This window comes from Brassica napus, chromosome C4 (assembly GCF_020379485.1).
Source record: "Brassica napus cultivar Da-Ae chromosome C4, Da-Ae, whole genome shotgun sequence".
Classification (NCBI taxonomy): Eukaryota; Viridiplantae; Streptophyta; class Magnoliopsida; order Brassicales; family Brassicaceae; genus Brassica; species Brassica napus.
The window spans coordinates 7,820,468-7,847,662 of record NC_063447.1 but is presented as its reverse complement, the minus strand read 5'-3'; the positions used below and the strand labels follow the sequence as shown (position 1 = coordinate 7,847,662).

The 27,195-nt window shown below is 34.9% G+C and overlaps 6 protein-coding genes across 6 annotated transcripts; 1 reads left to right on the top strand and 5 right to left on the bottom strand.

The window, feature by feature from the left end:
• Nucleotides 1-1,909: 1,909 nt before the first annotated feature.
• Nucleotides 1,910-6,532, bottom strand: LOC106398495 (cation/H(+) antiporter 20-like). The gene is made up of 4 exons (XM_013839041.3): nt 6,353-6,532; nt 5,203-6,222; nt 4,072-4,845; nt 1,910-3,950 (listed from the first exon to the last, which is right to left on the bottom strand). The coding sequence occupies exons 1-4, from the start codon at nt 6,530-6,532 to the stop codon at nt 3,690-3,692; spliced, it is 2,235 nt and encodes a 744-aa protein (XP_013694495.2). The 3' UTR covers nt 1,910-3,689.
• An 11,723-nt stretch (nt 6,533-18,255) lies between these two features.
• Nucleotides 18,256-18,791, bottom strand: LOC106396045 (histone H4). Its single transcript, XM_013836340.2, has one exon. It carries the CDS (start codon nt 18,695-18,697, stop codon nt 18,386-18,388), a length of 312 nt encoding a protein of 103 aa, XP_013691794.1. The 5' UTR covers nt 18,698-18,791; the 3' UTR covers nt 18,256-18,385.
• A 227-nt stretch (nt 18,792-19,018) lies between these two features.
• Nucleotides 19,019-21,157, top strand: LOC106396044 (origin of replication complex subunit 2). The gene is made up of 6 exons (XM_013836338.3): nt 19,019-19,219; nt 19,458-19,629; nt 19,709-19,815; nt 20,031-20,163; nt 20,246-20,537; nt 20,618-21,157. The coding sequence occupies exons 2-6, from the start codon at nt 19,498-19,500 to the stop codon at nt 21,043-21,045; spliced, it is 1,092 nt and encodes a 363-aa protein (XP_013691792.2). The 5' UTR covers nt 19,019-19,219; nt 19,458-19,497; the 3' UTR covers nt 21,046-21,157.
• A 1,485-nt stretch (nt 21,158-22,642) lies between these two features.
• Nucleotides 22,643-26,819, bottom strand: LOC111209850 (ATP-dependent DNA helicase PIF2-like). The gene has a single exon (XM_022709843.2). The coding sequence runs from the start codon at nt 24,458-24,460 to the stop codon at nt 23,549-23,551; it is 912 nt and encodes a 303-aa protein (XP_022565564.1). The 5' UTR covers nt 24,461-26,819; the 3' UTR covers nt 22,643-23,548.
• On the bottom strand, nt 22,913-23,434 carry LOC111209999 (ATP-dependent DNA helicase PIF1-like). The gene has a single exon (XM_022710167.1). It carries the CDS (start codon nt 23,432-23,434, stop codon nt 22,913-22,915), a length of 522 nt encoding a protein of 173 aa, XP_022565888.1.
• On the bottom strand, nt 24,481-27,024 carry LOC106398002. Its single transcript, XM_048755422.1, has 5 exons — nt 26,154-27,024; nt 25,489-26,041; nt 24,758-25,413; nt 24,560-24,663; nt 24,481-24,510 (listed from the first exon to the last, which is right to left on the bottom strand). The coding sequence occupies exons 1-5, from the start codon at nt 27,022-27,024 to the stop codon at nt 24,481-24,483; spliced, it is 2,214 nt and encodes a 737-aa protein (XP_048611379.1).
• Nucleotides 27,025-27,195: the final 171 nt, after the last annotated feature.

Here is a 27,195-nt window from a genome sequence, read left to right as displayed (position 1 = left end):
AAAGAGCAGGAACTGCCAGTACCCAGCCGAGCCATGATCCTTCTCCACGGCTGTACGGAGGAATAGAGGTATTGAGTTCGATGTCATCTTCATATGAAGATTTATCATGACTGTTTCTAATTGCTATTGTAGTTCATGAATTGTCCACAAGAGGATTTTTAATTCCCTCTTGGCTTTGTAGCCCTTGCATTTGAGTGTAATGAAAATTTGTGTTTAAAAAAAAAAACACACAAAAGAGAGTCGTGCGTTGTTTGTAATTCGAACATGGCTCTCACTTTGAGGGGATACTTTCCAAAAATATATAGTTAATTAGTTTATTGGCAACATAATATTATAACTTAAGAAAATATTCAAAGTTAAAAAGAAAACAAATGAGTATCTATATTAAAACTATTTAAAGATGAGCTTTAAGGAACAAAGATTTTTAAAAAATCTATAACCAATAATAATGGATGTTACTAATAGTCCTTCTAGATTAGATTAGTAAACAGTAACACCCAGTAATAATAGATGTTACTAATAGTCCTTCTAAGGTACTAATCAAGGACAACAAAACAAACCCCTTTTGGGAAGAAGAGTGTGCGTGTTTTCACTACAATGTTTGAGGCGATGCAGCTGAAACCCTAACTTTGGCGGGACATAGGCTTTGACTGTATTGTCTTAACAGCGAAAAACTTCCAGCGAAAATAACATTCATTCTCTATTTAACTTATATTTCACTAATCAGATGAAATATTAATTTTTAATATTTACTCTCTTTACTATTGAAAGAGCGAGAATCGTACATTAAGAGCATCATTAGTGGTTGTGAGTCTCTCACCATTGGAAACATAGTTATGTGTCTAAAATTTAATTATTTAATAAACTACTAAAATTAAACTAGCAAAAACATGACACGCATGTACAAATTTTTTTTAGAAGTGTGTTGAGTCCCTTATAGTAAACAAAGTATCCTTTGAGTAGACCCGGCATACAAGTGTGGAGATATGCAAACCAACATATGATCCAGCTGCTATAGCATGAGAGCAAGGTATATTCTGAAGGAGAACTTACGCCTCACCGCTGTCAACCGCATCTCTGAAACCAGTGCATCCTACTAGCAAAACTCTAGTTGACATAGATCTCTTCACTACCATATGTCCCTTTGAAATCTTCAAAACCCATATCACCATATTCTTCCTCATCCTCATCTTTAACCTTTCCATACTCACTGTAATCCTCAGCATCATCAACCGCTTCAGCAACATCAGGGATACCAGCATCCTCCTCCGCACCATCCTCCTCCCCATCATGATTTTCAACTTCAGCCATATCATCATCATCTTCTTCCCCTTCATCAGCTTCATCCCCTTCATCACCTTCAACCATATCATCATCATCATCTTCATCCCCTTCCTCTGGAACCGTTCTCATCTTGTTAAAGCTTGATACACAAAGACGTACTTCATGCGTTTAGTTATCTCGAGCAAGTTCTGAACTTATCTATCACTTGTAACATGAATAGGAAGGGGTGTCTGGAGCCATTCGTTGCACCATTGCTTCTGGTAATGAGTAGGCTAACTCCACAGACTCGGTATTCATGTCCAGGTTATAATCTTCTTGAGCCATTGCAAAAAGTCATCATGTGTCGAACTCTCACTAAAAAACAGTCTCGCGCCTTTGAACTTATCAACCACAAAATTTTAACAGCTATCTTTCAACAATCATTCTGCATACACTGCATGTAACTGACAATCGATCTGCAAAAATTCAAAATAAAACACATTAGCAAACATAGAACATGTATGAGTTAAAAGCACATTAGCTAGAAACTTTAATTAACATGAATGTTGGTAACCTCATAAATATCACCAATTAAGTTATAAATTTTATTCAGTAGTCCAAATATTGATTAATAAACATGAATTAACGAAAAAATGTTTAAAAGTCTTTATAGTTTTAGAGAAATTGCAAACATTGACGCAGACGACATCCACGGAGGTCTTCTGGTAGACTCCCGTAGAAGTCATCCATTTAGGTCATTTTTGCAATTAAAATTTTACAAAGGACGACTTCCAGAGAAGTCTTCTCTACAGCAAACTTCTTTGGAAGTCTTCCTTTGTAAATATTAGCATAATTTTGTTTTAAAAAAAATCTCGAAAAAAACAGAGACAACTTACATGTAAGTCGTCTAGGATAAACATGTTAGTTTTGCATTTGACCGGATTGTGTCAGAAGTTTGACTTTTCCGGGATGACTTACAAAGAAGTTGTCCAGTTCGGGACGATTAACCCATACATCGTCCAGTTGAAAACCAAAAAAAAATCATTATTTTATTATAACTAGACGACTTCCATGTAAGTCGTTTCAGGTTAGATTTGCAATTGGAAAATAAAACTTATTTTCTAGACGACTTACTTGAATGTCGTCCGGTCGATGACTTATTCGGAAGTCGTCCAAGATAAGCAAGGTTTGACCAGAATCTGGGAATAAAATCATGGACGACTTTCATGTAAGTCGTCGACTGGACGGCTTTCAAGTAAGTCATCTAGAATAAATTAAATATTTAAGTTTTATTTTTCAATTGCAAAACTAACCTGAAACGACTTACTTGGACGTCGTCTAGTTATTATAAAATATTGATTTTTTTGTTTTCTATTGGATGACTTACAAGTAAATCGTCCAGAAGAAGTCAAATTTCTGACACATTCCGGTCAAATGCAAAACTAACATGTTTATCCTGGACGGCTTACATGGAAGTCGTCTCTGGGTTCCTCAAGATTTGTTTAAACAAAAAAATGGACGACTTCAGTGTAAGCCGTCTCAAAAAAACACATTTAAAAGTCAATTGCAAAACTAACATCTGCATTGACCAGAAGACTTCCATGTAAGTCTTCTACAGCCAGAAGACTTACTCGGAAGTCTTCTAGGCGAACTGATCTGGATAAAATCTCGATTTCATACCTTAAATTAGTGAGATAACTTCCTTAGCACAAATGAGTCTTCTCCAAGCACACAGAAGCTCAAACGAAAGTAAACCACCGAGAATCGTAACCTTCAATGGCTCTATGAACCATAAAAAATTTAGAATCAAAATTTTGGTTATTTTTTGGATGAATATGGAGAGAAAGTAAAGAGAGATTGTTTTTACTTCATAAGAATTGAGAAAGAAATAGTTGAAATCGATTTTTAAGTGCATTATAAGAGCTTCAAATTGGTTGTTCATGGTAGTTGGTGTATTGATGGCAATGACAATGTTGTGAATATTTGAGGAACATGAGGGTGATTGAGTAAAATATGCATTTTTGAAAAGAAAAAAAATGATGGCATTTTCGTGAATAATCTGAACTTTAAGGGTGAAAGAGACAAGTCAAAGTTTCAAAAAAAAACATGGGTTAGTTTTGTATTTGACTACAAGTTTTGAGTCATATTTGCAAAAAAAAATTTTAATTTTAGTATAATTTTGATTTTTTGGTATAAAAACAGTAACCGTTAAAAATGAATTTTAGTTCAATTTGATTTGGCTCAGTTCTTCGAAATACATTTAAAATAACCAGACATAGTTTCTCCACTATAAATTTGAGAAAATTTTCAATATTTATTGGGAAGCAACATTGTAAATTAAAAGTTCTCCACCAAATTATTTTACAGTGGTTAATTATTTAGAGGATCATTATATTTACATAAGGTTCATCTCCTTTTCACTAGTCTCAGACATTATCTCCCACAATAGTTTTAGCTCTGTCATTTTCACTGCATCCATGAATGACAAGTGTTGAAACCTCGACTCGTCCCATCTCATAGTAACTTGTTAAAACTTGTCGATTTCCAATTATTACAAGCTCGTACTCCTTCCTTCCCATTGCCTTCGCAATCTTTGCTAGACTTCCCTCAACTGCTATCTCTTCATGCTCGACCACTAAACCTTCACATTGTTTCTTAAACTCTTCCACAGCTCCCTCATCAATCTCCTGTATCATCCACAAGCTTTAAATAGTTATTATCATAGTGTAACCATTGAGTAGCGTCATCATTTTAGAGTCTAGAATATAAAATTGTTATCAATTAATTAATGGTAAATAATTTTGTCACCTTTTCACAATATGGAGAAGCCATGGTGTTATCCGAGAATCGCAAGAGTGTTACAATGATCTTGGGGTTTTGGGCCATTCTGCTTCCAATCTCAAGTGCTTTTCTATCGTTGTGTCCACCAATAAACACAACTCCTACCCTTTTTGGCCCCTCGCCGCTACTAATACTGCTTTCTCCAGCCTCTTGATGGTTTAGAACCGCGACCGAGCAGTTAGCATTTTCTATCACTCTCTGCTTAACCACTCTCCATCCCGTTACCATATACGGTAATACGATCATCCACACCTTCTTATGTTCCGCAACGTTGCATACGTCCTCGTGCATAGTCCCCAACGCCGACACACTTTTCAAGTGGCGTATCTTTATCTTCTGCTTCTCGTCTCTAACCTGTTCGTAAGTACTGAACGCATCTTCTATCTCGTCACGTGACCTCTCTTTACACAACTTGTTTATGAACGGCACACCGTTTTTCCTCGTTCGTTGGACCATTGAGATGGAGGATGGACGGTCAATAAGTTCCATCAAGTGCATCACATATAATTTGACTGATCCGTTGGACGTACCAAAAGACTCGACGAGTTTGATTATACAAGGGACGTCTCGGGGGCTACGTACGCAGGCTAGTATGCGTAAATTCCCCTTGCCACCAGATGCAGTACTGTCCAAACCGCCATAGTTCATTGGTTTGTATATAGCCACGACTGAGGGAGTCGTCATGAAGGTTGTGACGAGAGCCATCACTACTAGAATTGCGAACATCTCCTCGTTTAGTACCTGATCGATGATATTAATTATCGCAGTAGGGTCCTTTTAAAACATAAAGACTAAAAATAATTCTCAGTAACATTTTTATATTATGGACCAATAAATCAACATATATAAATCCAAGAATCTTCTCTCCTGTCATGTGTTTCGGTCAGTGAAGCTTAGGGCAATATGAAAATTAGTATACATGCAACGTATTACATAGCAACAACTAAAATATCGTTTTTTTTCAACTTTTACCTTTTAAGTAGTATATTGCCATGTGCTCTAAGATATAAGAGATTATTACTTATGTTTTGAAATCAATTAAAAGCACAGAATTATAGTAAATAATATCAAGATGGTGTGTAGTATACTAGTAGGTACCTTCTTCTCCCTGCCGATGTTGAGAACAACTAGCTCAACTAGCCCTTTAGTGTTCATCAAAAAACCTAAAGTGAGGGATTCACGCGCCGGTATGGTGCACATCATCGCCATGAGGAAGGTACCTATGATCTTGCCTGCACAAGCAGTGGATATGACCAAGGCCAGTATCCCCCACGCATCTGCACCTCTGATCTTATTCACATCCGTCTTCAGTCCACTAGATGCAAAGTAGAGCGGAAGCAGTAGCCCGGAGACAAAGTCCTCTATCCGCTCAACGAGTCGGTCGCTGAATGACCCCCTTTTTGGTATGATTAGACCAAAGACAAACGCTCCGAAAATGGAGTGTAGTCCTATTAGGTCAGTGATGAAACCAGAGATCAGGACTCCTGCTAGAGTTAGGCATATGCAAGCCTCGTGCATGGTCCCGTCATAGTACCTGATGGTCCATCTCATGGCAGGTTGGATCAGAAAAAACATGAAGATTACAAAGGTGACACCCGAGAGGAGGACCCATATGGATATCAATGGGGAGACATGTTTTTGATGGTCGTGGCTACCGGGGAGAGCCACAGCTAGGGCAAGGAGGATCCATGCGGCTATGTCGTTGAAGGCTGCAGCCGCTAACGCTGTTTGGCCAACGCTTGTGGTTAAGAGCTTGAGCTCGGCTAAGATACGGGCAAGGACTGGGAAAGCTGTGATGGAAAGAGCAACTCCAATAAAGAGAAGGAACTGCCAGTACCCAGCCGAGCCATGATCCTTCTCCACGGCTGTACGGAGGAATAGAGATATGGCCGCGCCTAAAGCAAATGGGAGACAGATTCCAGCGAGGGCTATGGCAAAAGCTTTTTTTCCTGTGTGGCCTAGAGCTGTGAGATCCAGCTCTAGACCGACTAGGAAGAGGAAGAAAAGGAGACCGATACTTGCCACTGACTCAAGTATTGGTGTGCTCCATTTCGGAAAAAATAGTTCAACAAATTCTTTGTTTCTACCCAATGCTGAAGGTCCCAACAATATCCCTCCCTATAAGAATTTAACGATAAACTCTACGTTAATGTGACTATTTCTACGAATAAAATAGAGGAATATGCATGTATAGTGTGTATAGAGCTTATAAACATAAAGGCATGTGCATGTATAGTGTAGAGCTTACGAGGATCTCGGCCACGACTTTGGGTTGACGTAGGGGTCTGAGGAGGAAGGCAAGGAAGCGGCTGCTGAAGAGAACAAGTATGACTTGTACTATTAAAAGAGGAAAGGCACAGTTGAGAGGATTGTCTCCTTCCCATATTCCATCCGACGCCACTTTGATGTTTGTTACATTTACAACCATTTTCTTTAACTAAATTCAATATCTCAATCAGAACAGCCAACTCAAAAACGATCTTACTTATTTTTTTTATTTTTTTTATCTTTGAATGTGAAGAAAGAAACTAGAGTATTTATTTTTTGCTTATAGATTTTGTTTTTGGGTGATTATCGAGATGCTGTGACAAGTTAGCTAGGAAAGACGGATAACACCTTTTATAGACGAGAAAGGAGAGGAGTGGTTGATGACAAGCCAATAATATTTGCAACAAAAGATTTTGATGAATATTCGCATTTCATTATAAACATTTTTAAACATCATGCAAAACGTTCCTTTTATTTTTGGTCAACAACATTCATGTTTTCTTCTGATTTTGTTTGTCGTTACTATCGATCGTGCTCACTGACATACTTTAAAAACATTTTACTTTAAGAGATTGTCACTCGCTGTCAAAAAAGAAGAAGATGTCACTCACATTAATTAAGAGAATACCGCCTAGCTGATGTTTATGCAGAAACAATCAATTAATCATCAAGATTTATCAAAATAACTAAACACCTATAATATAACGAGGTCAAAATTATTTGTTAAGCATGTACGCAGAGCCGTGCTTGATGTGAATTGAAAAAATTATTTGCCATAGGCCAATATATATAGGGTGTTAGGGGCCTCAAAATTTCCAAAATGTAGTGTCTGATAGTGGTTTTACGTTAAAGTTTCTCAACAATTGCAGATAGTAACCTGTGTTCGAATCCTTGTATGTGTATATAATTTTGGATATAAGTTTATATAGAAGGAAACAAGATTCTAAATCAAAAAGGAATCACAAACCAGAAAAAAAATCTGAATGGTAAATCAAAAAGTATTGAGGTCAAGTTTTATGGTTAATTAATTTCATTTCGACATATTTTCTCATCACTTTATTGTCTTTCAAATAATTTTCAATAAATCGCACTGCCTCGTTGTTTTCCATAGCACATTGGTATTTTTTCTCTTCTCTTTTGTTGAAATAGTATGCTATTGTTTTGTTTTCATGATTTTATATCCTATCAAAACTGTATTAATTACATATTCATTAGTTATATGAAAGGGCTCCAGTTTTTTAAACCGCCTTAAGCCTCTAGATATCGCACTGCACGTACGATTATGCATTGTATGTTAAAAAGAAGAGCAAATGATCACTTAAATAGTAAATACCTAGACCCGATCGAGTGGATCAAAATAATCTGATTGCATTTTCTTTTTTTTGAAGATAAAAGGATTAAACCCGGGTCTATTAAAGATACAGACCTAACCTCCGGGTGGGAGGTGCAATCCACAGATGGATCATTTCCCGGGTATTCAAATGGGCCATAAGCATGGGCTCATATCCGCGTGGCCACATGTAGAGCTAATAATTTCGCACTAGAGGGGAGTCGATCCCTGGCCTGGACCAACAGGACAACTCCTCCTCTAGTGGAACCACTAGGCCACCACGATGTGGTTATCTGATTGCATTTTCATACGCATTGGTTTGCATCATAAGTAACTTCAAATGTAGTATAACAGCAACTCTGCAAGCGTCTTTTAGCGAAAAAAAAAATAAAAAATCTCCGCAAGCGTCGCTTATATGTCCATGAGATGATACATTATAATCGTATCTCCGAAATCAACTTTTTGCCACTGAAAAAAAAAAGAAGAAAACTTGTTGCCACTGGTGGCGTTGGATGTTCTCTAAAAGTATAGACGCATACAAAACGGACATGTTAAGTATCAAAAAGATTTGAGCGGCGTACGTTAATTTGTCAGAATATCAAATACGCTCAGTCATAGCTATGGGCCTGTGGCTCTCTCTGATAGTCTTACAACGGCTAGGGCAAGGTGAATTTGAACGGGAACAGACTTCGAAGTTTAATGAAATGATATCTGGTTAACTAGAACTTTTAGAATATAATGTACAACATAATTATATTACCAAATCTATGTTGTCAAAGCTTGTTTTTCTTTCAAAAAGATTGATATAAAATAGAAATAATAGGTGCCAGTGTTTCACTCCTCCATAGTGTTTTCCACACAGATTTATAAGACACTCCAACTCGAGGTTTTTTCGTTTTGTAAATATATGCAAGACTAAGAAGAAAAGTTTTCCAAACTATATGTCGTAATGTTTGAACTTTGAAACCCAAAGAACAAAACATCAATTTAATAAAATAAAATTAGTTTGAATAAATAAATAAAATTCGAGAATATTATGAAAACTGGATCTAAATAAAACTGTGTCATGCAGATCATATCAGTTCATAACAAAACTGGACAAATGCTCATTTATGATATTTTGGATGAGATTATCTACTATTTGAGATATCTATTTTCTCACGAATTTCTCACTATTACACTTACAACTTTAACAATCACAATTCATGACAATCATAATTTGTTAAGGATATATATGATTTTTTTTTGTCAACGAGGATATATATGATTTAAATCCCACTAATTAATACATAACCTTTTTGACTTTTACATTATAAGAAAACATGTCATTTCCGGCAAAGTCGTTCCGTCTGGCCTATCTCGTCGGGAAAGGGGATTCCCATCTGATTTTGATGGATTATATATTTCGTCGGCAAATCCATCAAAAATATGACACATGGTACATATATAGAACATTTACAAATCAAATATACAATTTAAAGGCGGTTTTAAAATATAGTTTTTCGGGATTTAGTCGAGAAATTTTCGATAGAAATGTTTTATAGGGAATTCTAGACGGATTCTCTACGACTTGCATTTATGATGGAGTTTCGTCGAGAATTCCCGACGAAATTTTTCTGTCGGAAACTTCCTTTTTTCTTGTCGTGTTAGGTCAAATTTTCTTGTTACAAACGAGTTATTAAACTTCAATACGTGAAGTTTTCTATTCTATAATCCTAAGATTGATGGAAGCGATCGCTAAACTCACAACAAAAATGTTTATCTCGCTAATTGCAACAACATAGGTTAGTTAATAGCTAGCCACAATATCACTGGACCACGAAAATGATCTCAACTCAAAAGAAGAGTACGAACTTAATTAATATAAAACTTCGATTGTATTTATCATTCAACCCAAGAGATCCACATGTGTTGTAGTGTAACATAGTGCACACTAGCTTCGGATCAATGATACGATTACGAAAGCTATAGATGACTGTCGAAGAAAACAAAGTAGCTATAGTGGACATAAAAACATTACTATGATTTACATCGACTGGGTCCCTATTTCTTAATTTAAAAACCACAATAGTGATAGAAAGATATGGTTGGTGTCGTATGCTTCACTAATGAATTCTTTTTTTTTTTTTTTTGGTAAAAATTCACTAATGAATTCTTTAACGTATTATATTGTAGACTTAGCTTGTAGATACCATTTTCTTCCGGTTTCTACCCATTATTATTTTATTTATGAAACTCGTAAACTCTACAACGATTGACTGTTTGGTTTCTTAAAAAGGTACAAACGTCAAATCATCTGTGGGTGTGTCGATCATGATCCTTATTTGTTTGGCGTAACGTAGGTCATGATTCCTGAAACCTGATCATAATCATTTATCTTGTATATACGACTCATGGTACATAGAACATTTACAAATCTACCCCACCTAGAATGTCTACACATGACCACTAGACTGAGCTGACCAAGGGGACTAAAGAAATCCTATCATCGACTCAAACCCTACCAACTAGTGATTAAAACATTAATGTGAAAGCTTATTGGCGCCTAAATGCTCCATTAGAATGGAATGAATTTGCTCTAGCCACTACATATGTATATTTTAAGCACTCGTGGCTTTTGATGGCAACATGTCGAACCTGAAATATCACAAACAACAAAACAAAATTGATTATGGCAGAAAAGAGCATGTAGGAAATAGTTAAACTAAAAACTAAAGAGAGCCGTGCGTTGTTTGTAATTCGAACATGGCTCTCACTTTCAGGGGATACTAAAATATATAGTTCATTAGTTCATTGGCAACATAATATTATAACTAAGAAAATATTCTAAGTTAAAAAGAAAACAAATGAGTATCGATATTATACTATTTAAAGATGAGCTTTAAGGAACAAAGATTTTAAAAAAATCTATAACCAATAATAATAGATGTTACTAATAGACTAATAGTCCTTCTAGATTAGATTAGTAAACAGTAACACCCAGTAATAATAGATGTTACTAATAGTCCTTCTAAGGTACTAATCAAAGACAACAAAACAAACCTCCTCTAGGAAGAAGAGTGTGTGTGTTTTCACTACAATGTTTGAGGTGAAGCAGCTGAAACCCTAACTTTGGCGGGACATAGGCTTTGACTGTATTGTCTCAACAGCGAAAAATTTCCAGCGAAGAAAACATTCATCCCCTATTTAACTTATATTTCACTAATCAAATGAAATATTGATTTTTAATATTTACTTTTTTTACTATTGAAAGAGCGAGAATCATACATTAAGAGCATCATTAGTGGTTGTGAGTCTTTCACCATTGGAAACAGTACCGGCTTAGAGAGTGTGCGAACGGCGCATTTGCGCAAGGTCCCACTTTTCTTCATCAAATTTCTTTTAACATTTAGGGCCCTGAATTTTTGAAAATTTTGTAAAATAGGTCATAAAGTTTAGAAGTGTGTTGAGTCCTTTGTAGTAAAATCGATTCTGACATATTTTCTACCTTTTCCGTTACTCTACTTTTCTCCTCTTTTCTCATTTTGTTTTTCACTCTTTTCCACTTCTTTTTTTTCTCTGTTTTCCAATCATATCACACTCATAAGCTAGGTTGCATGGAAACGGATACGCGGAAACGAAACGTTTCTGTGTTTTATTTGCTTTGGAAACGTTTTAGAAACGTATATATATATAATTGATTAATGTGTGCATTCATTTGATTATGTTTAGTATATTTTATAATACAAATAAATAAATAGTCATTCTATTTAATCATACGAAAATAAAATAAATCATCATTAAACATCAAAGTCATATAAAAAATTCAAAATAACAAAATCCATTACTTAAATATCAAATAGACTAACTAAAATAAAAATCATAACAGAAAGTCAAAGACCAATAACATTATCTTCAGCCTCATTTTCATTAGCTCCATCAAACATGACCGCTTCCAATTCAGGTTCATCAAGAAAAAGATCTTCAAACTCAAATCTCCCAAGATTAGTCTCATCCAGTGAATCAAATTGATCACCTCCAACGTCCCACATATGATTGGGACCATCCTTGTATGCAAGACTTCTTTTAGATAGAAGACGAAGATTAGTGTGCACAAATACCAAGTCTTCTGCTTTTTGCGGAGCAATCTTGTTTCTTGTTGCTGAATGTATAAACTTGTAAGTGCTCCGGTTCCTTTCACAACATGAAGAAATTGTTCTAATTTATTAAAATAACAAACTAATCCTTATATTTATTATTATTTATAGAAATTGTTCTAAAAAACGAGTTTCTTAAACGTTTTCAAAACAGAATCACGAGTTTTCAAAATAGAAACGCAAGTTTCCATTAAATTTTCAAACTGAAAACTTTAAGAAACGAATTTCTAATGCGTTTCCGCAAACGTGAAACGGAACTTCAACGGAGTTTCCATGTAACATAGCTCATAAGGGTCTGATAAGAAAAATTCTAAACCTATGTAGTTATATGGGCCCAGACATAAAACAGACGGGCCAAAATAAGCGAAGCCCAAAATACGAACTTGTGATCAAATGCCTTTGACCACTACTATGATATAAAGCCCAGATGGCAACTATACCGAAGTTCGCAATTAGCCATTGAGCCTCACATTTGTATCCATTAATATCAAATTGGCCTCATTTCGAACGTATAATCATATCGAAAACAAATTTCAAACATAGGTTATACACAGATTACTAATGCTTATAATTGAAATGCAAGAAGGAAAATTCGTAGCTGTTACAAATTAAGCATTGAAATGATCATCCACTTCTTTACCAAACTCAAGCACTATGATCATCCACTCCTTTACCAACTCAAGCACTATGATCATCTACTCATCAAACACTATGATCACCCACTCATTTACCAAATTAAGCACTATCTTTGTTATTTTATGTATTGTTGTTCACTATAAATACCATCACTCATCTCACTCTTTTGTACACCATAAACAAGAACAAGAGTTTATAATCAAAGAACCATTACATCTTCTTCTTCTTCCTTATAATAAACTCTCTCCCTTATACTAGTGTTATTTGCTTCATACGGGTATTAAATTCTACTCTTATTTAAATTTCTCGATACTATAAATTATAAGTTATTTCATAACACGTTATCAGCACGATCACTCTGCAATTCGGTAAAATTTATTTGTATCATTTATACCCTGTTATAATGGTCGGTATACCGCCTCTACTATTATTTATATCATGTTATAATGGCCGGAATACCGTCTATATTATTTACTAGTAATTTAATTTATTTATTGGTCGGCCGAGCCGCCTTATATCCTGTTTATTATTTATTGGTCGGCCGAGCCGCCTTATATCCTGTTTATTATTTATTGGTCGGCTGAGCCGCCTTATATTCTGTTTATTATTAATTGGTCGGCCGAGCCGCCGTATAATTGATTTATTATTCTGCATTGATCGGCTGAGCCGTCGCATGATTTATTGTCATATAACATAAATATTTCATTGTCATAATTTTTCACTTTTATGAAATTTTATAGATTTGATTGACCGTTTAATACGATATTTTCGGACTAATTTTTGGTGCACTCGATTTAACCCCAACGGTCACAAAGAATTTTTTTTCAAAAATTTTCCCTTTCTCCAACGGTCATGAACAGTAATTTTCATCTATAAATACAACTCATTTTCACTTCATTTCATCATCCAAAACATTTCATCTTCTCTCAAAAATTTCAAAATCGCTCTCCTCCGATTTTTCAAGAAAGATGATTCGCGCACTTTTGTTTTTATGTGCCATTTTTATTTGTGTTTCTATTTATGGTTTATTCGATGGAGAATTTACTCCGAGTGAATTTAAGATGATTATCGGTTTAATTTTCTTTACATCGCTTCTCCTTGTAATTGCTTGTATGATTAATGTAAACGGTTTTTAAATTATGAAGTTCATAATAAATGGTTCATTTTAAAATTGCGAAATTCTAAATATATATATATATATATATATATATATATATATATATATATAGTCATTTTAGACGATGATATATATATATATCAACGCTTGTCTATATGTAAGAATAATAGTTATTTGATGAATTAAATTTTGCTTATTATACTTTAATATGCTTCATGGTTTAATGGTATTAAGGAAACATACTTTATGATTCATGGTCTACATCATAAAAGAAATTATTTGTAATCGGTTAGTTTTGTGGTCGATTAGTCTTTGGTCTAATATCATAAAAGAATTTGGATTATATGTTGATATTTACTAATGTAATGGCCATATTTATATGAGCAAAATTTAAAGTTTTCAGGATTGTGTATTCTCTCGGAAAGATATGTACAAGTTATCAGCCAATTCAGAAACGTGAACAGCTGAAACTTTCATCGCCGATATACTTCTGTTTATAAGATAAGTATTTTTATGCTTTATATACAAGTTTAACAAACTTGATTAGATAAATCAATTTGCATGAAGTTGGCAGTGATATAAATTTGTTCATTAAATTGATTGATAGGTTAAACTTTGTTAAATAGCATGAGAGTAATAATATAGTCTATATAATAATTACTATGAAAGTTTTATTTATTTTCTGATATAATAAGACACCTTTGTTAATACATATTTATATATATTTGAAATATTTTGATTTTATTACCATTTATATTGAGGATTTTAAGTTTAAAGCTTGACTCTAAAAGATCCATAAGTTTTGGAAGATAATATATATAAAAAGGTATTATCACCTGAAGTGATTACCTAAAGCTCATTTTGTATTTTGCATTTAAAGATTACAAGACCTGAAGTCTGTAAATAAAGCCAACTATGTTGGATGTTAAGTTTAAAAGTAAAATTTCTTCAAGAAATTTTTTTATGATGCATATATATTGAAAAATATCTATTGATAAATCACGTCTAGTTGATTATGATTCATTCTCCTGGAGAGAATAAGATATTTAAAAAAAAAAAACTCATAAATAGTTGTTTTAGACGTGAGCATAAATGAGGTCAAGGTCCAAAGAGTTTCTTTATAGAACTCATACTCTCACTTAAAGTTGAGAAAATAAACATGGTAATAAAGAAAAGAAATTATGAATTCATCTGAAGATGAAAGAAAATTTATTGTGTGTACAATACAAGGTAGTAAAAACTTATAGAATGCTTAAAAAGGGGATCTATATGATGCTCCAGAAATGTACATAGTATTACTGCACATAAAAATTCAATTTAAAGTTTTTAAGAATGCAATTTAAAGTTCTTAAGGTATTGTATTTTTATAAGTATCAAAAGTTAAAACGATCTACGAAAAATACATAACCCATGTAGGATATGTTGTTGATTAAGAAAATGAGATACATTCGAGATTGATAAACCTGTAGTAGTATCATCTCGAGGGGAAGAGTTAAAGAATCTCACTTTTTATGATAAGTCAAACATCCAGAAGATTATATTTACACTAAAACTAAGATTAATGAATTTTTCTCAAAGTAAATCCGTAAGATTTTGAGACACTTATGTTGAGACAATAAGCAAACGAAATGATATATACATTTTAATCAGAAATAATTCTCAAAGCAGTATAAGTATTTTAGAGAAAATATCTACAGCCTCTTATATATTGTACTACACAAAGATTAGTATAATGAAGATAAATGTATAGTAAACTAGAAGTTTACATTTGGCATGAATCAGTTAGACCATTTTGGTTCATTAATAATGCGAATATATACTTAAAGGTCATATGCATAGGAACCAGAAGATTCTTCCGAATGATTTGACAAATGTTGCTTACCCATAAGATAAAAGGGTAATATGGTTTTCACCAGCCAAAATAAGATATTGGCATAAATAACGAAGATGTTAGTGGACTGATCACCCACTATGCATTTTTATAATATTGGTGAATTCACTTCTTAAAGTCTTTAACGACTATAGCACATTCACTGAGATAAGTGCTAAACATTTTGAGCAACATTGGATCGCATCAAGCCAATAAATATTCACTAGTTCTCCCCATCATTGGTATAGAATCAGAAACCAATCATTTTCATCTAAGAATGTTGGATGTTGCTCCGCCACAGAGCTTCAAATGAAGATGTGTTTTCAAATGAGGTTGGAAATATATGTTGGATATAAATCTCTATTGACACTTAAGAATCCAGAGCCATCCCCGAAAACTATAAGTAAGGCTATACATGAATTCTAAAAGTGAGTTAGTACTTCCAACATAAGGGGGAGAAAATAAACAGCTGGAAAAGAAAATAAGTTGAAATGAATTATCATTGATCCTCGGGCTAAACACAATGTGAAATAGAAGTCCAAAAGATAATTCATTTCAAAACTTACTAAAGCAGTTGCCAGACACAACCCATATAAATATAGTGATCAAGTCACATATACCAGCTGTAAATGCTCCAATAAAAATAAATGTTCTACAAGAACAATATCAAACTGCTAGTCACGCCTGCAGCGTGGTAGACAGATTGGTTCCCAAGATAAATCCTCGTAAATGAAAAGGAGCATATATTGATAATGGTCAAAACGAGGCAATATAGTTTTGTATGATCTCCAGAAGAGAAATTAAACATGACTGACGAAAATTCAGGTACCTGAGACAAATGAAGAGATCTCAATAAGTTATGTCATGTATGAAACAAAATGGAACCGATAAGAAAATTGACGTCGATGATATTATACATGCAAAGTAGCAGTTGATATAATAAATGAGAAAGAGGATCATGAAAGAAAGTCTATTGAAAAGTGTACACAAAGAAATGATTGGCCAAATCAGAAAGATGCAATAGACAAAGATATAAACTTCTTGTGAAATAGAGAAGTATTTGGACCAGTAGTCCATACACTAAAAGGTGTAAAACAAGTGAGATGTAAATGAACCGTTGCACACAAAGAAGGATCAATATGAAATTAATTGTGAAGAGACATAATTTCATGTGGTAGATGCAACTAGTTTCAAGTTCCTTATAGTCTGGTAATAAAGGAAAAACTTGAATGAAACAATCCACTTGAAAAATGTTAATCCCTGAAAGTATAATCCATGAAGGATTGATGATATCAAAATCATGTTCCCGGGAACTCTGCATATTCGATCGAATTGAAACAAACTATATTATGGAATATATGAAATATTATAAGGTTAACAAATGTATCCATTTGTATTTATCAAGAGATTATAAATCAATAGAATCATGATTTGAATATAATCAAAACTCCTGAAGAGTTATAGAAAAATTATATTTTGAAAGAAAACTCTTGACAATACTATATTATTTTTATGTATTCTAAACTGTAGATCTAAAACTGAGATGTTATCATAAATATCCTTGAAGTATTTTATTTAAGACGCTCGTATATGTTTGGTTCCGAAATACCATACGTAAGAGTGTTATTTAAGAAAATTATTAATCTTTTTCATTACTGAAAGATGTAATTTCATATGAAAAGAAAGAAAATCATAATAGTAACTTCTGTAGTTACAAATGAATAATTCGTATGTACGAGACGAATTTCTATACGATTATATGTAAGAAATTTGGTTTGAAATCCAAATAGACCAATAAACTATTGTCTAAGTCAAAAGAAAATTATGGACAAGAAGTCTAAAGGCCCTAGATATCATAATAGAAATGAATAGAGTTTATTCTCTTAAGCTCAATTCTCTGAAGAGAGTTGATTGGAATGCATATCCTGAAGATATTGTTTCCAGGGAAAGAAATATGATAGTAAGTGTGGTTGTACTCTTTTTCCTTATCATTTTTTTTTATCCCATTGGGTTTTTCCATGACAAGGTTTTAACGAGGCAACAAAGAACATACAAAAGATAGACAACCAAAGAGAATGTTACAATTTGAGAGATGAAAATCTATCATTGTTCTAAAGGTTCTATGACTACTCATTCGAGGGGGAGCTTACGTAGTTGTACTCTTTTTACTTTTACTACGGTTTTTCCCATTGGGTTTTCCATGACTAGGTTTTTAACGAGGCACCACGTAATACAAGATGGATGATCAAGGGGGAGTGTTACAAATTAAGCATTGAAATGATCATCCACTTCTTTACCAAACTCAAGCACTATGATCATCCACTCCTTTACCAACTCAAGCACTATGATCATCTACTCATCAAACACTATGATCACCCACTCATTTACCAAATTAAGCACTATCTTTGTTATTTTATGTATTGTTGTTCACTATAAATACCATCACTCATCTCACTCTTTTGTACACCATAAACAAGAACAAGAGTTTATAATCAAAGAACCATTACATCTTCTTCTTCTTCCTTATAATAAACTCTCTCCCTTATACTAGTGTTATTTGCTTCATACGGGTATTAAATTCTACTCTTATTTAAATTTCTCGATACTATAAATTATAAGTTATTTCATAACAGTAGCTAATTTTTTTTTTTTGAACATTTCAATAATTAATGAAAAACGTGTCGAGTTCTAGCCAAGATTCGAACCGGAGACGTGATAGCCAGTTGATGAAGACAAAAGTTGTTTAATTTGTTCTAAATGATTAGCTAATCAAACTCTAAAGAGACCGGAGATGTAATAAAAGCGTTTTCATTCAATTCAAATCATCGAAACATTCGAAACGAAACCATCACAACAGCTTAAAGGCCATAACAAGCCCTAAAAACAACCCCAGACGCGATTTACAAAACCCTAATTCAATCCCCTCAGCCGCCGAACCCGTACAGAGTCCTCCCCTGCCTCTTCAACGCGTACACAACATCCATCGCCGTCACAGTCTTCCTCCTCGCGTGCTCAGTGTAAGTCACAGCGTCACGGATCACATTCTCAAGGAAGATCTTGAGAACGCCGCGGGTCTCCTCGTAGATCAACCCGCTGATACGCTTCACACCGCCTCTTCTCGCTAAACGACGAATCGCCGGCTTGGTAATCCCCTGGATGTTGTCACGGAGGACCTTCCTGTGCCTCTTGGCTCCTCCCTTTCCAAGTCCCTTTCCTCCCTTTCCTCTCCCAGACATTTTCTTTTCCTCGAAAAGGTTTAAAAATCAGAGAAAAAAAGAAAGTTGTTTCTCACACGTGTGTAGGAGAGTGCGATGTGTAGATCTGAGAGGGTGATGAGATGGTTATATAGGAGCATACAACTTTGTGTTTTCTGTTTTCCGTTTCTCGGGGAAGATATGATCCGTTGGATTGGATTTTAATCTACGGTTCTTAACACCGATCCGCGTGATTCTCATTTATTGGCTAGCGTATGTGACATATGATAAGAACCGTTGGATTTCATGTTATCCGTGTGATACGTGTATTGGGAGCCTGTGAACCGTAGATTTTATATTACTAAAACGGCGTCGTAAAGATTTAACCGGGAAGATGAAGAAAAAGGCGCGGGAAAATAAAAAACTGCATCGTTTATCAATCGTAGGGCATTATACTAATTCGCCGCCGGGTGCTTCCATCTTCTCGTCGGAGTCTCCACCGACTGAGTCTTCCTAACTTCATCAATTCACTTAGGGCACAATCGAATTCACGATCCTGTGAAGGTAATTCACGTTCTGTTGATTGCGTCTGATCTCATTTGTTATCAGCATAGTTCCAGTGATGATGATGATCCTAGGAAGTTGTATTGACCCATTTTGATTATAAGAGTGTTCAAGTGAAGTTATATGTTTGGGTAAATAAGACAAAGGTCTCTTTAAAAATCAGAACTTTAGTTTGTTATTTCAGAACTTAATTGTTATAGAAAATATCAGTAATATGTTCTGATGTTTGTTGTCTCAGGAGACTCTTGAGTTAAGGTTTTCATTGTTTCTTTACTACAATGGAGGAGACAGACAACATAGAGGAAGATGAATTTGGGTTCTCAAGAAACTACTTTCTAGCTAAAGAGTTGGGTGGGTCAAGCAAACGTTCAGCGCGCAAGCTCTCTGATATTAATCTCGTTGATGAACAGGTGATTTTGGGTTTTTGTCTCCGTAATATATGTTTAATGTGAAACATTGCTTTCCTTTGACAAGTTGATTGTGTCTCAGGAGCTTAGAGAAACAGCGTTTAATATTGAAACGAAGCATGAGAAAGAGATTTCTGAGCTTATGAACGAGTACAAGACTATGTACCCGAAGTGGGTCTTTGAACTCAGGTGAGAAAGGCTCTTGCTTTCCTATAAAACATTGATCTTAGAGAGAGAGAGGTTAGAACCTGAATATCAATCATGTTTAGATCAAGGCTTAAATCTATTTCTGGTACTTCTTTGATTGTTGAAGACATTGATCGCTCCTACTCTTTGACCTTCTCCTATGTTCCATCAGAGTCACCATGCTGTTGTGTGTTCTCATTTCATTTTGATGATTCCAGGTGTGGCTTTGGCCTTCTAATGTACGGATTTGGATCTAAAAAAGGTTTGCTTGAAGACTTTGCTTCATCTTCTTTGACTGAGTATTCCGTTGTTGTCATCAATGGCTACCTTCCTTCAGTTAATCTAAAACAGGTACTCTTTGGTCATTTTGGATGTAGAATATCTTGCTGTAAAGAAAATGGTTTTACAAGTCATCTATGGTTTGCAAATTCAGGTTCTTTTAGCAATAGCTGAACTTCTGTCTGAGCAGTTGAAAAGTAGAAGAAGGAGTTCTGTGAGCTTGGCTAAAGGTCAAGAAGCATTCCCTTCACGCTCCGTTGATGTTATACTTTCCTTTCTACATGGCTCACAGTCCGAAGACAAAGACTGCTTCATATGCGTTGTTGTTCACAACATTGACGGCCCTGCTCTAAGAGATCCTGAATCACAGCAAACTCTCGCCCAGCTTGCTTCCTGCTCGCACATACGCATTATTGCCTCCATCGACCATGTCAATGCTACCTTATGTAAGCGTTGTTCTCCATCTCTCTAGTCCCTTTTGTACCACTTCTTTGTCCTGAGGCGATGTTTATTGCACTCATTGCAGTGTGGGACAAGAAAATGGTGCACAAACAGTTTAACTGGCTATGGCACCACGTTCCAACATTTGCACCATACAAGGTAGAAGGCGTATTTTTCCCCTTGGTTCTTGCACAAGGAAGCACAGCCCAAACCGCCAAAACAGCGGCTATTGTGTTACAGAGTCTAACACCAAACGCTCAGAACGTCTTCAAGATTCTCGCTGACTACCAGCTTTCTCACCCGGATGAAGATGGCATGCCCACTGAAGATCTGTATTCAGCCTCACGTGAACGCTTCTTTGTGAGCAGTCAAGTGACTCTCAACTCTCATCTCACGGAGTTTAAAGATCATGAGCTGGTTAAGACCAAGAGAAACTCCGATGGACAAGAGTGTTTGAACATACCTCTCTCTTCGGATGCACTCCGACAGCTCTTACTTGATCTCAGTCAGTAAGCCTCAGTTGTATCAAATTCTCTGTGGTATGATTCATCTTTTTGCTTGAACGAATGAGTGTAATGTGTTACACATTTGATTGAAAGTTATAATCAGCACTCAAAATCCATACAGTAGATTAGTACCATGACCATCTGAGATCTCAACAACTGTTTATCCAAACCGAAAAACTGAACTGAACAGAAAAATAAAGTTTGGTTTGGGTTTAGATACTATGAATTATCCAAATCTTATATCTTTAGAACAAAACAAATGGAACTGAGCTAATAACTGAGTTTATATAATCATTTATATATTAAAGCACAAGTCGCCTGACAAATCAAATATTGACACGTCGAAAAAAATTATAAAACAATTGAATTTTTCTTTGGATTTCCTATTTTCTGCGATAGAAATAAAATAATGATTAGAAGAAAAAAAACATGGACTTATAACTCAACTACCCACGATCCTTTTTCATTATCTTACTAGGTAATTGCCCGCACCCTGTGCGGCGGATATATATCGAATATTAAATCTAACATATGTTTTCCTATTTTACTTTTTTATCAGGGTAATTATTAATTAATTAAAGTATTTTATGTGTTATTTTTAGGTTTAAACATTCAAAATTTGGGTCTATTGCAATATTTTATTTTATATTATGTATGGGCTTTTCATTATCAAGATGTTGGGGGAAATTAACCCAATAGGATGGACTTTTCTTATCAAGTGTTGAGGAAATTAATTCAATGGGATGGGCTTTTTCATTATTAACATGATTTTCATTATTAAGATGTTGAAAAATTTTACCAAACGACAGATATTTTATATTTTTTGAAGTCAAGTGACATATATCTTTCTTGTGCTCTCTCTTTTTGCCTTTTGGTGTCTTTTTTTACTCTTTTTCTGATTCAAGTTTTTTTATCCTGTATTTCATTATTTTTTTTCTGTTTCTTGTCTCCCCTTCGTTCATTTCTGTAAACTTATTGTAACTCTTCTCTCCTCTTGTTTCTCCTTCCTTATTTTTTCTTCCAGATCTATGTCTTTTTCATAAATTTGTATTGTTAGCACTATTCCGCCGAGGCCACCGAACTCATTCTCACTAACTGTCGGTAGTATCTGTCCTTCCGCCGAGGCCGCCGCTCATTTTCACTAATTGCCGGTGGTATCTGTCACATCGCTGTCAACCGCTGATTTTTTTTAGGAATCGTAGTTTCCCAATTTCTTATCTATTCATTTGTTTAGTTGATCAATTTTTTTCGAGGATTTTATATTTGTATGTGGTTGGTTGCATGTGTACTTGTCTGTTTAACGTTTTTAACTTTCTCCAATTCAATTACTCTGAATTCAGAACATGCAAAGAAAACCAATTTGTATTTGCTTTGATTTCTACTGGTCGGACAATCCTCATAATTTTCGAAAACAATATCTACATGCTTTGGCCGGTTAAAACCTTTTCTGGAAAACAATTAAACCAACTGTAAAAAATCAAATATCAAGTTCGAAAGGAAAGCAACCCACGGTTCAAATATCATATTTGTAAACATTAAAATCTTTTAATATATGTTGTATATTTCTAAATCACAAACATGTTTATATACTCAAGATAATCAACTTCGATCATACACCAAATATTTTCATATTATGAAAATAAACTAAAAACTCAATTACAAAACAAAATCACTCGTAAATAATAAACATAGACAATTGTAATATAAAAAAGAGAAGCGTAAAGCCAAACAAACTAACTTTACTCGAAAACTAAATCAGATCATATATTGTAATACAAAAAAGAAGCCATAGGCAAAAAGAAAAACCGAGTTAACTCTAAAACAAAACCAGACTCTTGTAATATAAAACAGAAGCATAAAAGCGATGAGTAGTATCAGTCTGACAATTCAACACTTTGAAAGATCTCCTTATAAACGACATTTAAGGTCTTTTTCTGTGGTATTCCCTTCTCATCTGTGATCAAAATTCTTAATCCATCTCTTGACGTTACCCTGGAAACAGCAACATACAACTGACCATGTGAGAAAACTGGTTTTGGCAAAAACAATCCAACTCTTTGCAAAGTCTGGCCTTGACTTTTATTTATTGTCATTGCAAAAGCAACAGCAATAGGGAACTGTCTACGTCTCATTCTAAACGGGAATCTTGCTTCAGGAGGAGAAACAAACATTCTTGGTATGAGGACTTTCTCACCAACATTATTTCCTGTTATAAGTCTAGCTTGGATAACATGTTTGGCAATTTGAGTCACCAACAGTCTTGTTCCATTACACAAACCACCGATAGGATCAATATTTCGAAGCAACATTATAGGAGTACCAATCTTTAGTTTCAGAACATGATTAGGCAATCCTGAAACTTTAATGCTATTCAAATACTCCTGAGTATAAACCATATTGTCTATTTTGCTTGTGTCTGATGTATCAATACTATCAGAGCTTAGATAAGTTTCCTCGTCACCTAACGCATGAATACCAAAAAATAATAAGCATAACACAGAACATGAACATTATTTTAGTAATAATACATTCACTTTCTGGAAAATTATGTTAAAGTTACCTGGTAGCTGTGATAACATATAGTCATTAATTGTGTCAACGTCCATATTTCTTGGACTCAGTATCGCTCTTCCTTGGTAAAATTTTGGGTTGCGCTCGTTGGGAAAACTAATACCGTATACGTCTTTTACAATCTCCTCCACTGGGTTCTCACATTGAGTTATCAGTAAATCCTCAGGTATATCTATTTCCACTTCTCCAGAATTTGGCTCGTTTATCTTCCCATTCCCTATGTCGAGAATCCATTTAGAGAAAGCTTCAATTTCCCTCGATCGATCACCATCTACATCTCTTGTAAGCCTCATATTTTTTGTCAGCTCTAAAACCTTACAGCTAGGCCATAGATAGGAAGAGGTTATGGAAGATAAAACAGTTTCAACTCTACCACCATTGACGATAATTGGTAAAATCTGCCTAAAGTCTCCTCCCAAGACAACAACTTTACCTCCAAACACCTTGTCACATTTAAGAATATCACGCATAGTCCGGTCTAGTGTTTCGAAACAGTACTTACTCATCATCGGAGCCTCATCCCAAATAATGAGGCTAGCTTCTTTGATTAGTTCTGCTTGATGTGATCCCGCACTGATATTGCAAGTTGTATATTCATTAACAGCAATTGGTATCCCAAATCTAGAATGAGCTGTCCTCCCTCCCTGTAACAACAACGATGCAATACCACTCGATGCAACATTTAGAACAATCATACCAATTGATCGAAGAGCAGCTCCCAAAAGACTCCACAAAAAGGTTTTACCGGTACCGCCAAAACCGTAAAGGAAAAACATACCACCAACACCACTCTCAACTGCTGTAATGATTGTCTCATAGACTCGCTTCTGCTCGTCAGTCACAGTGGACATCAGTTTGGTATGTAGTTCTTTTAACTTTTCCCGATCGTAGCTTTTTTCAACTAATATAAGATGATTTTTATCTTTATCAATAGCTTCTTCATCTAGCACAGGAGCATTCTCAAAGTTAGACAGAGAATTATTATTCCTACGCAGATATTTCTCTATCTTAGCCAAACCAATATTCTTCAGCTGGTCATTGGATAGTGTGAAATCTGCAGTTTTTAACACAAAATAATGTTAAAATAGAGATTTATTTGCAGATGCAAGGGTCTACGTAATAAGATAATAAAAGAATATATAACATACTTGGATTCTTTGCTTTTCTTTTTTTCCTTATAAGAATATCCTCGGTTAGTATATCCCATGTTGCCTTCCATACATCGATTGGCATTGCAACGCTGTTAGAGAGCAACATCACAGCAAATAATCTTCTCAAAAACTTCCCAGAAGCCCATAAACTTGCCTCCTTAATAGCCTCAATATATTCTTTATCATCATCAAGCAAACCCAAAGCATAGCATGCATCTTTAAATGACGGATAAACAATCCCCTTAACCGTTCGGATCTCCTCGAAACTTCTTGGACCCTTTACTATATTGAGTAAAACCCTCAAATAATAGGCTTGGACATAAGACGGCGGTACATAAGTTATCCTCCCTATTGCAAATCCTCTATCACGTGGTTTCCATTCCTTTGTTTTCAAGACCCAAACAAACTTGGTAGGAAAATCAGCATATGTCAACTCACGTGCCTCTGGATATTTTCTGTTTGCTTCCATCCAAGCTAAGAACTTAGACTGGCTAATAGTACATTTAGATATCACTTCCTCTATTGGGTCATCTTCATTATAAACAAGAAACTGTTGGCCAGGCAGATGGAAGGAAAGCTTTGTCACCGGCGTTGAGCGATATTGTGTAGGAAAAGCAAGAATCCTCCAAGTGGATTCACACGCAGATATGTACCTTCCACATAAGCATTATATAATTATGAAGCGGACAAAAATAAAGTCTATTAAAATAAGATAAAAAAATTATTACCTGCAACTGAAATATTTTTTCACCTCGTCCTCGACTTCTTCATTACCATCTTCACTCTCAACTGTAGCTCTAACATAATCTGATCCCTTATTGATGTATTTGAAAAGATACTTAATTGATCTTGTTTGGTTACACCACTCAATGTTAATGTGTGCTCGATATCGTTTCAATAGATTGCCGTTATAAGGAACAATATATCTGTTATCACAATCGAAGTTCTTCTTCCTAATGACCCTGTTATCATCTCGACGTCTATAAATTGGATAACCACCATCATCAATTTTTGTAATAGCGCTATTAGACTTTGGGAAATATTTGGTGCATCTGCCTTCTTGCATGCATACATTTTTTATGTTAGCAGCACCACATGGACCGTGTACCATCAAATCACTAACAATTTCATGTAAATACGGCTCTGTCTCTTTATCTGGTATCTCAGCACTTATAAACCGATCAATGTCATCTCCTGTCGGCAACTTAGATTCTGGTTTCAAGAAGACTACCATATGAGCATGCGGCAAACCTCGCTTCTGAAACTCGATTGTATACATTACTATAAACAAAAAAAAAACAAAGGAGTCTTCAAAAAAAAAAGGAAAGCTAAAGTTTGACGAAAGTAAATGATAATTATGACAACTAAAATAATAATTACTTCAAACACTTACCCGAATTGATTTCACCTAAGACTGTTCCGGTCATCAAATAATCAACCAGATTATCAAGCTTCATCTTAAAAACACGACAACATATATCCGGACGATCTTCTGTTTTCAAATCATGTTTCTGCAGATATCGTGTTATCTCTGGCCACTTGGGATTACAAGTTATTGTTATAAAAAAATCTGGGTAACCATAATACTTGCAAGTGGCCATAGCGTCCAAGTAGTGTTGCATCATGTACCTTTTACCACCTGTAAACGAAGATGGTATGTAGATCCGCTTACCCTGTTCAGATAGATCACCTTTTCCTTTGGCCACAGCATCAACGATCTTATCATAGTGTTCAGATCGAAGATTCTTTTGATTTAACCAAATGTAGCGAAGTCTATTTGATTCTATCATAGTGTATGCATCAACTAAAAACTGTTGAAACAATCTTCCAGACATTAAAATGATCGGAGATTCACCAAACCTCTCTTGTATACGAAACGCAAAAAACTCACGCATGGTTATCGTTTTCCTTTTCCTCCCTTTCTTATCTAGGAAGCCGATGTCTATGCCCAATCTAAAACCATCCTCACCAAAGGGAAACAACAATGGATATTGTAAGGGCAAATAAGCTGGATGCAGCTCACTTATTCTTTGTAGTTTTCCGGTACTACTCTCAAGGATAATGTCTCGATTTTCCATTGATTTTTCAAAATCCCCAGGAATTAAAGCTGCTACATCATTTTCAGTTGGAAGATTATATGTTCTACCATCTGTGGACCTTCCACTTGCGAGAACCAATCTCATACGCCGACCAGCACCAGAAACTTCTAGTCTCTCACGTGCTGATCGAAAGGCACCAACATAACAATTATTAGCATCCAACATATTCTTCAAAATTTCAACAATCTGTCGTTTGATTTTTTCCGTCGAACCGGTTCTCCTATTCAAAATCAGGATGACATATTAGATTCCCCAAGATATATATAAATTCAAAAGTTAAAAAATTGATTTACCCATAAGCAGCCATTCTATTTGAAATCTCATTTGCAGTATCGT

What these genes read in the sequence shown, in the direction of transcription:
- LOC106398495 (XM_013839041.3), bottom strand. Translation starts at nt 6,532, where the DNA reads ATGGTTGTAAATGTAACAAACATCAAAGTGGCGTCGGATGGAATATGG. An exon ending in ACATCGGCAGGGAGAAGAAG is followed by an intron (nt 4,846 to 5,202) that starts GTACCTACTAGT and finishes ATCATCGATCAG; the next exon opens with GTACTAAACGAGGAGATGTT. An exon ending in CTTCTCCATATTGTGAAAAG is followed by an intron (nt 3,951 to 4,071) that starts GTGACAAAATTA and finishes TGGATGATACAG; the next exon opens with GAGATTGATGAGGGAGCTGT.
- LOC106396045 (XM_013836340.2), bottom strand. Translation starts at nt 18,697, where the DNA reads ATGTCTGGGAGAGGAAAGGGAGGAAAGGGACTTGGAAAGGGAGGAGCC.
- LOC106396044 (XM_013836338.3), top strand. Translation starts at nt 19,498, where the DNA reads ATGGAGGAGACAGACAACATAGAGGAAGATGAATTTGGGTTCTCAAGA. An exon ending in AAGTGGGTCTTTGAACTCAG is followed by an intron (nt 19,816 to 20,030) that starts GTGAGAAAGGCT and finishes TGATGATTCCAG; the next exon opens with GTGTGGCTTTGGCCTTCTAA. An exon ending in CTTCAGTTAATCTAAAACAG is followed by an intron (nt 20,164 to 20,245) that starts GTACTCTTTGGT and finishes TTGCAAATTCAG; the next exon opens with GTTCTTTTAGCAATAGCTGA.
- LOC111209999 (XM_022710167.1), bottom strand. Translation starts at nt 23,434, where the DNA reads ATGGTTTATACTCAGGAGTATTTGAATAGCATTAAAGTTTCAGGATTG.
- LOC111209850 (XM_022709843.2), bottom strand. Translation starts at nt 24,460, where the DNA reads ATGTCCACTGTGACTGACGAGCAGAAGCGAGTCTATGAGACAATCATT.
- LOC106398002 (XM_048755422.1), bottom strand. Translation starts at nt 27,024, where the DNA reads ATGTTGGATGCTAATAATTGTTATGTTGGTGCCTTTCGATCAGCACGT. An exon ending in CTTAGGTGAAATCAATTCGG is followed by an intron (nt 26,042 to 26,153) that starts GTAAGTGTTTGA and finishes TTTTGTTTATAG; the next exon opens with TAATGTATACAATCGAGTTT. An exon ending in AAGAAAAGCAAAGAATCCAA is followed by an intron (nt 24,664 to 24,757) that starts GTATGTTATATA and finishes TAAAAACTGCAG; the next exon opens with ATTTCACACTATCCAATGAC.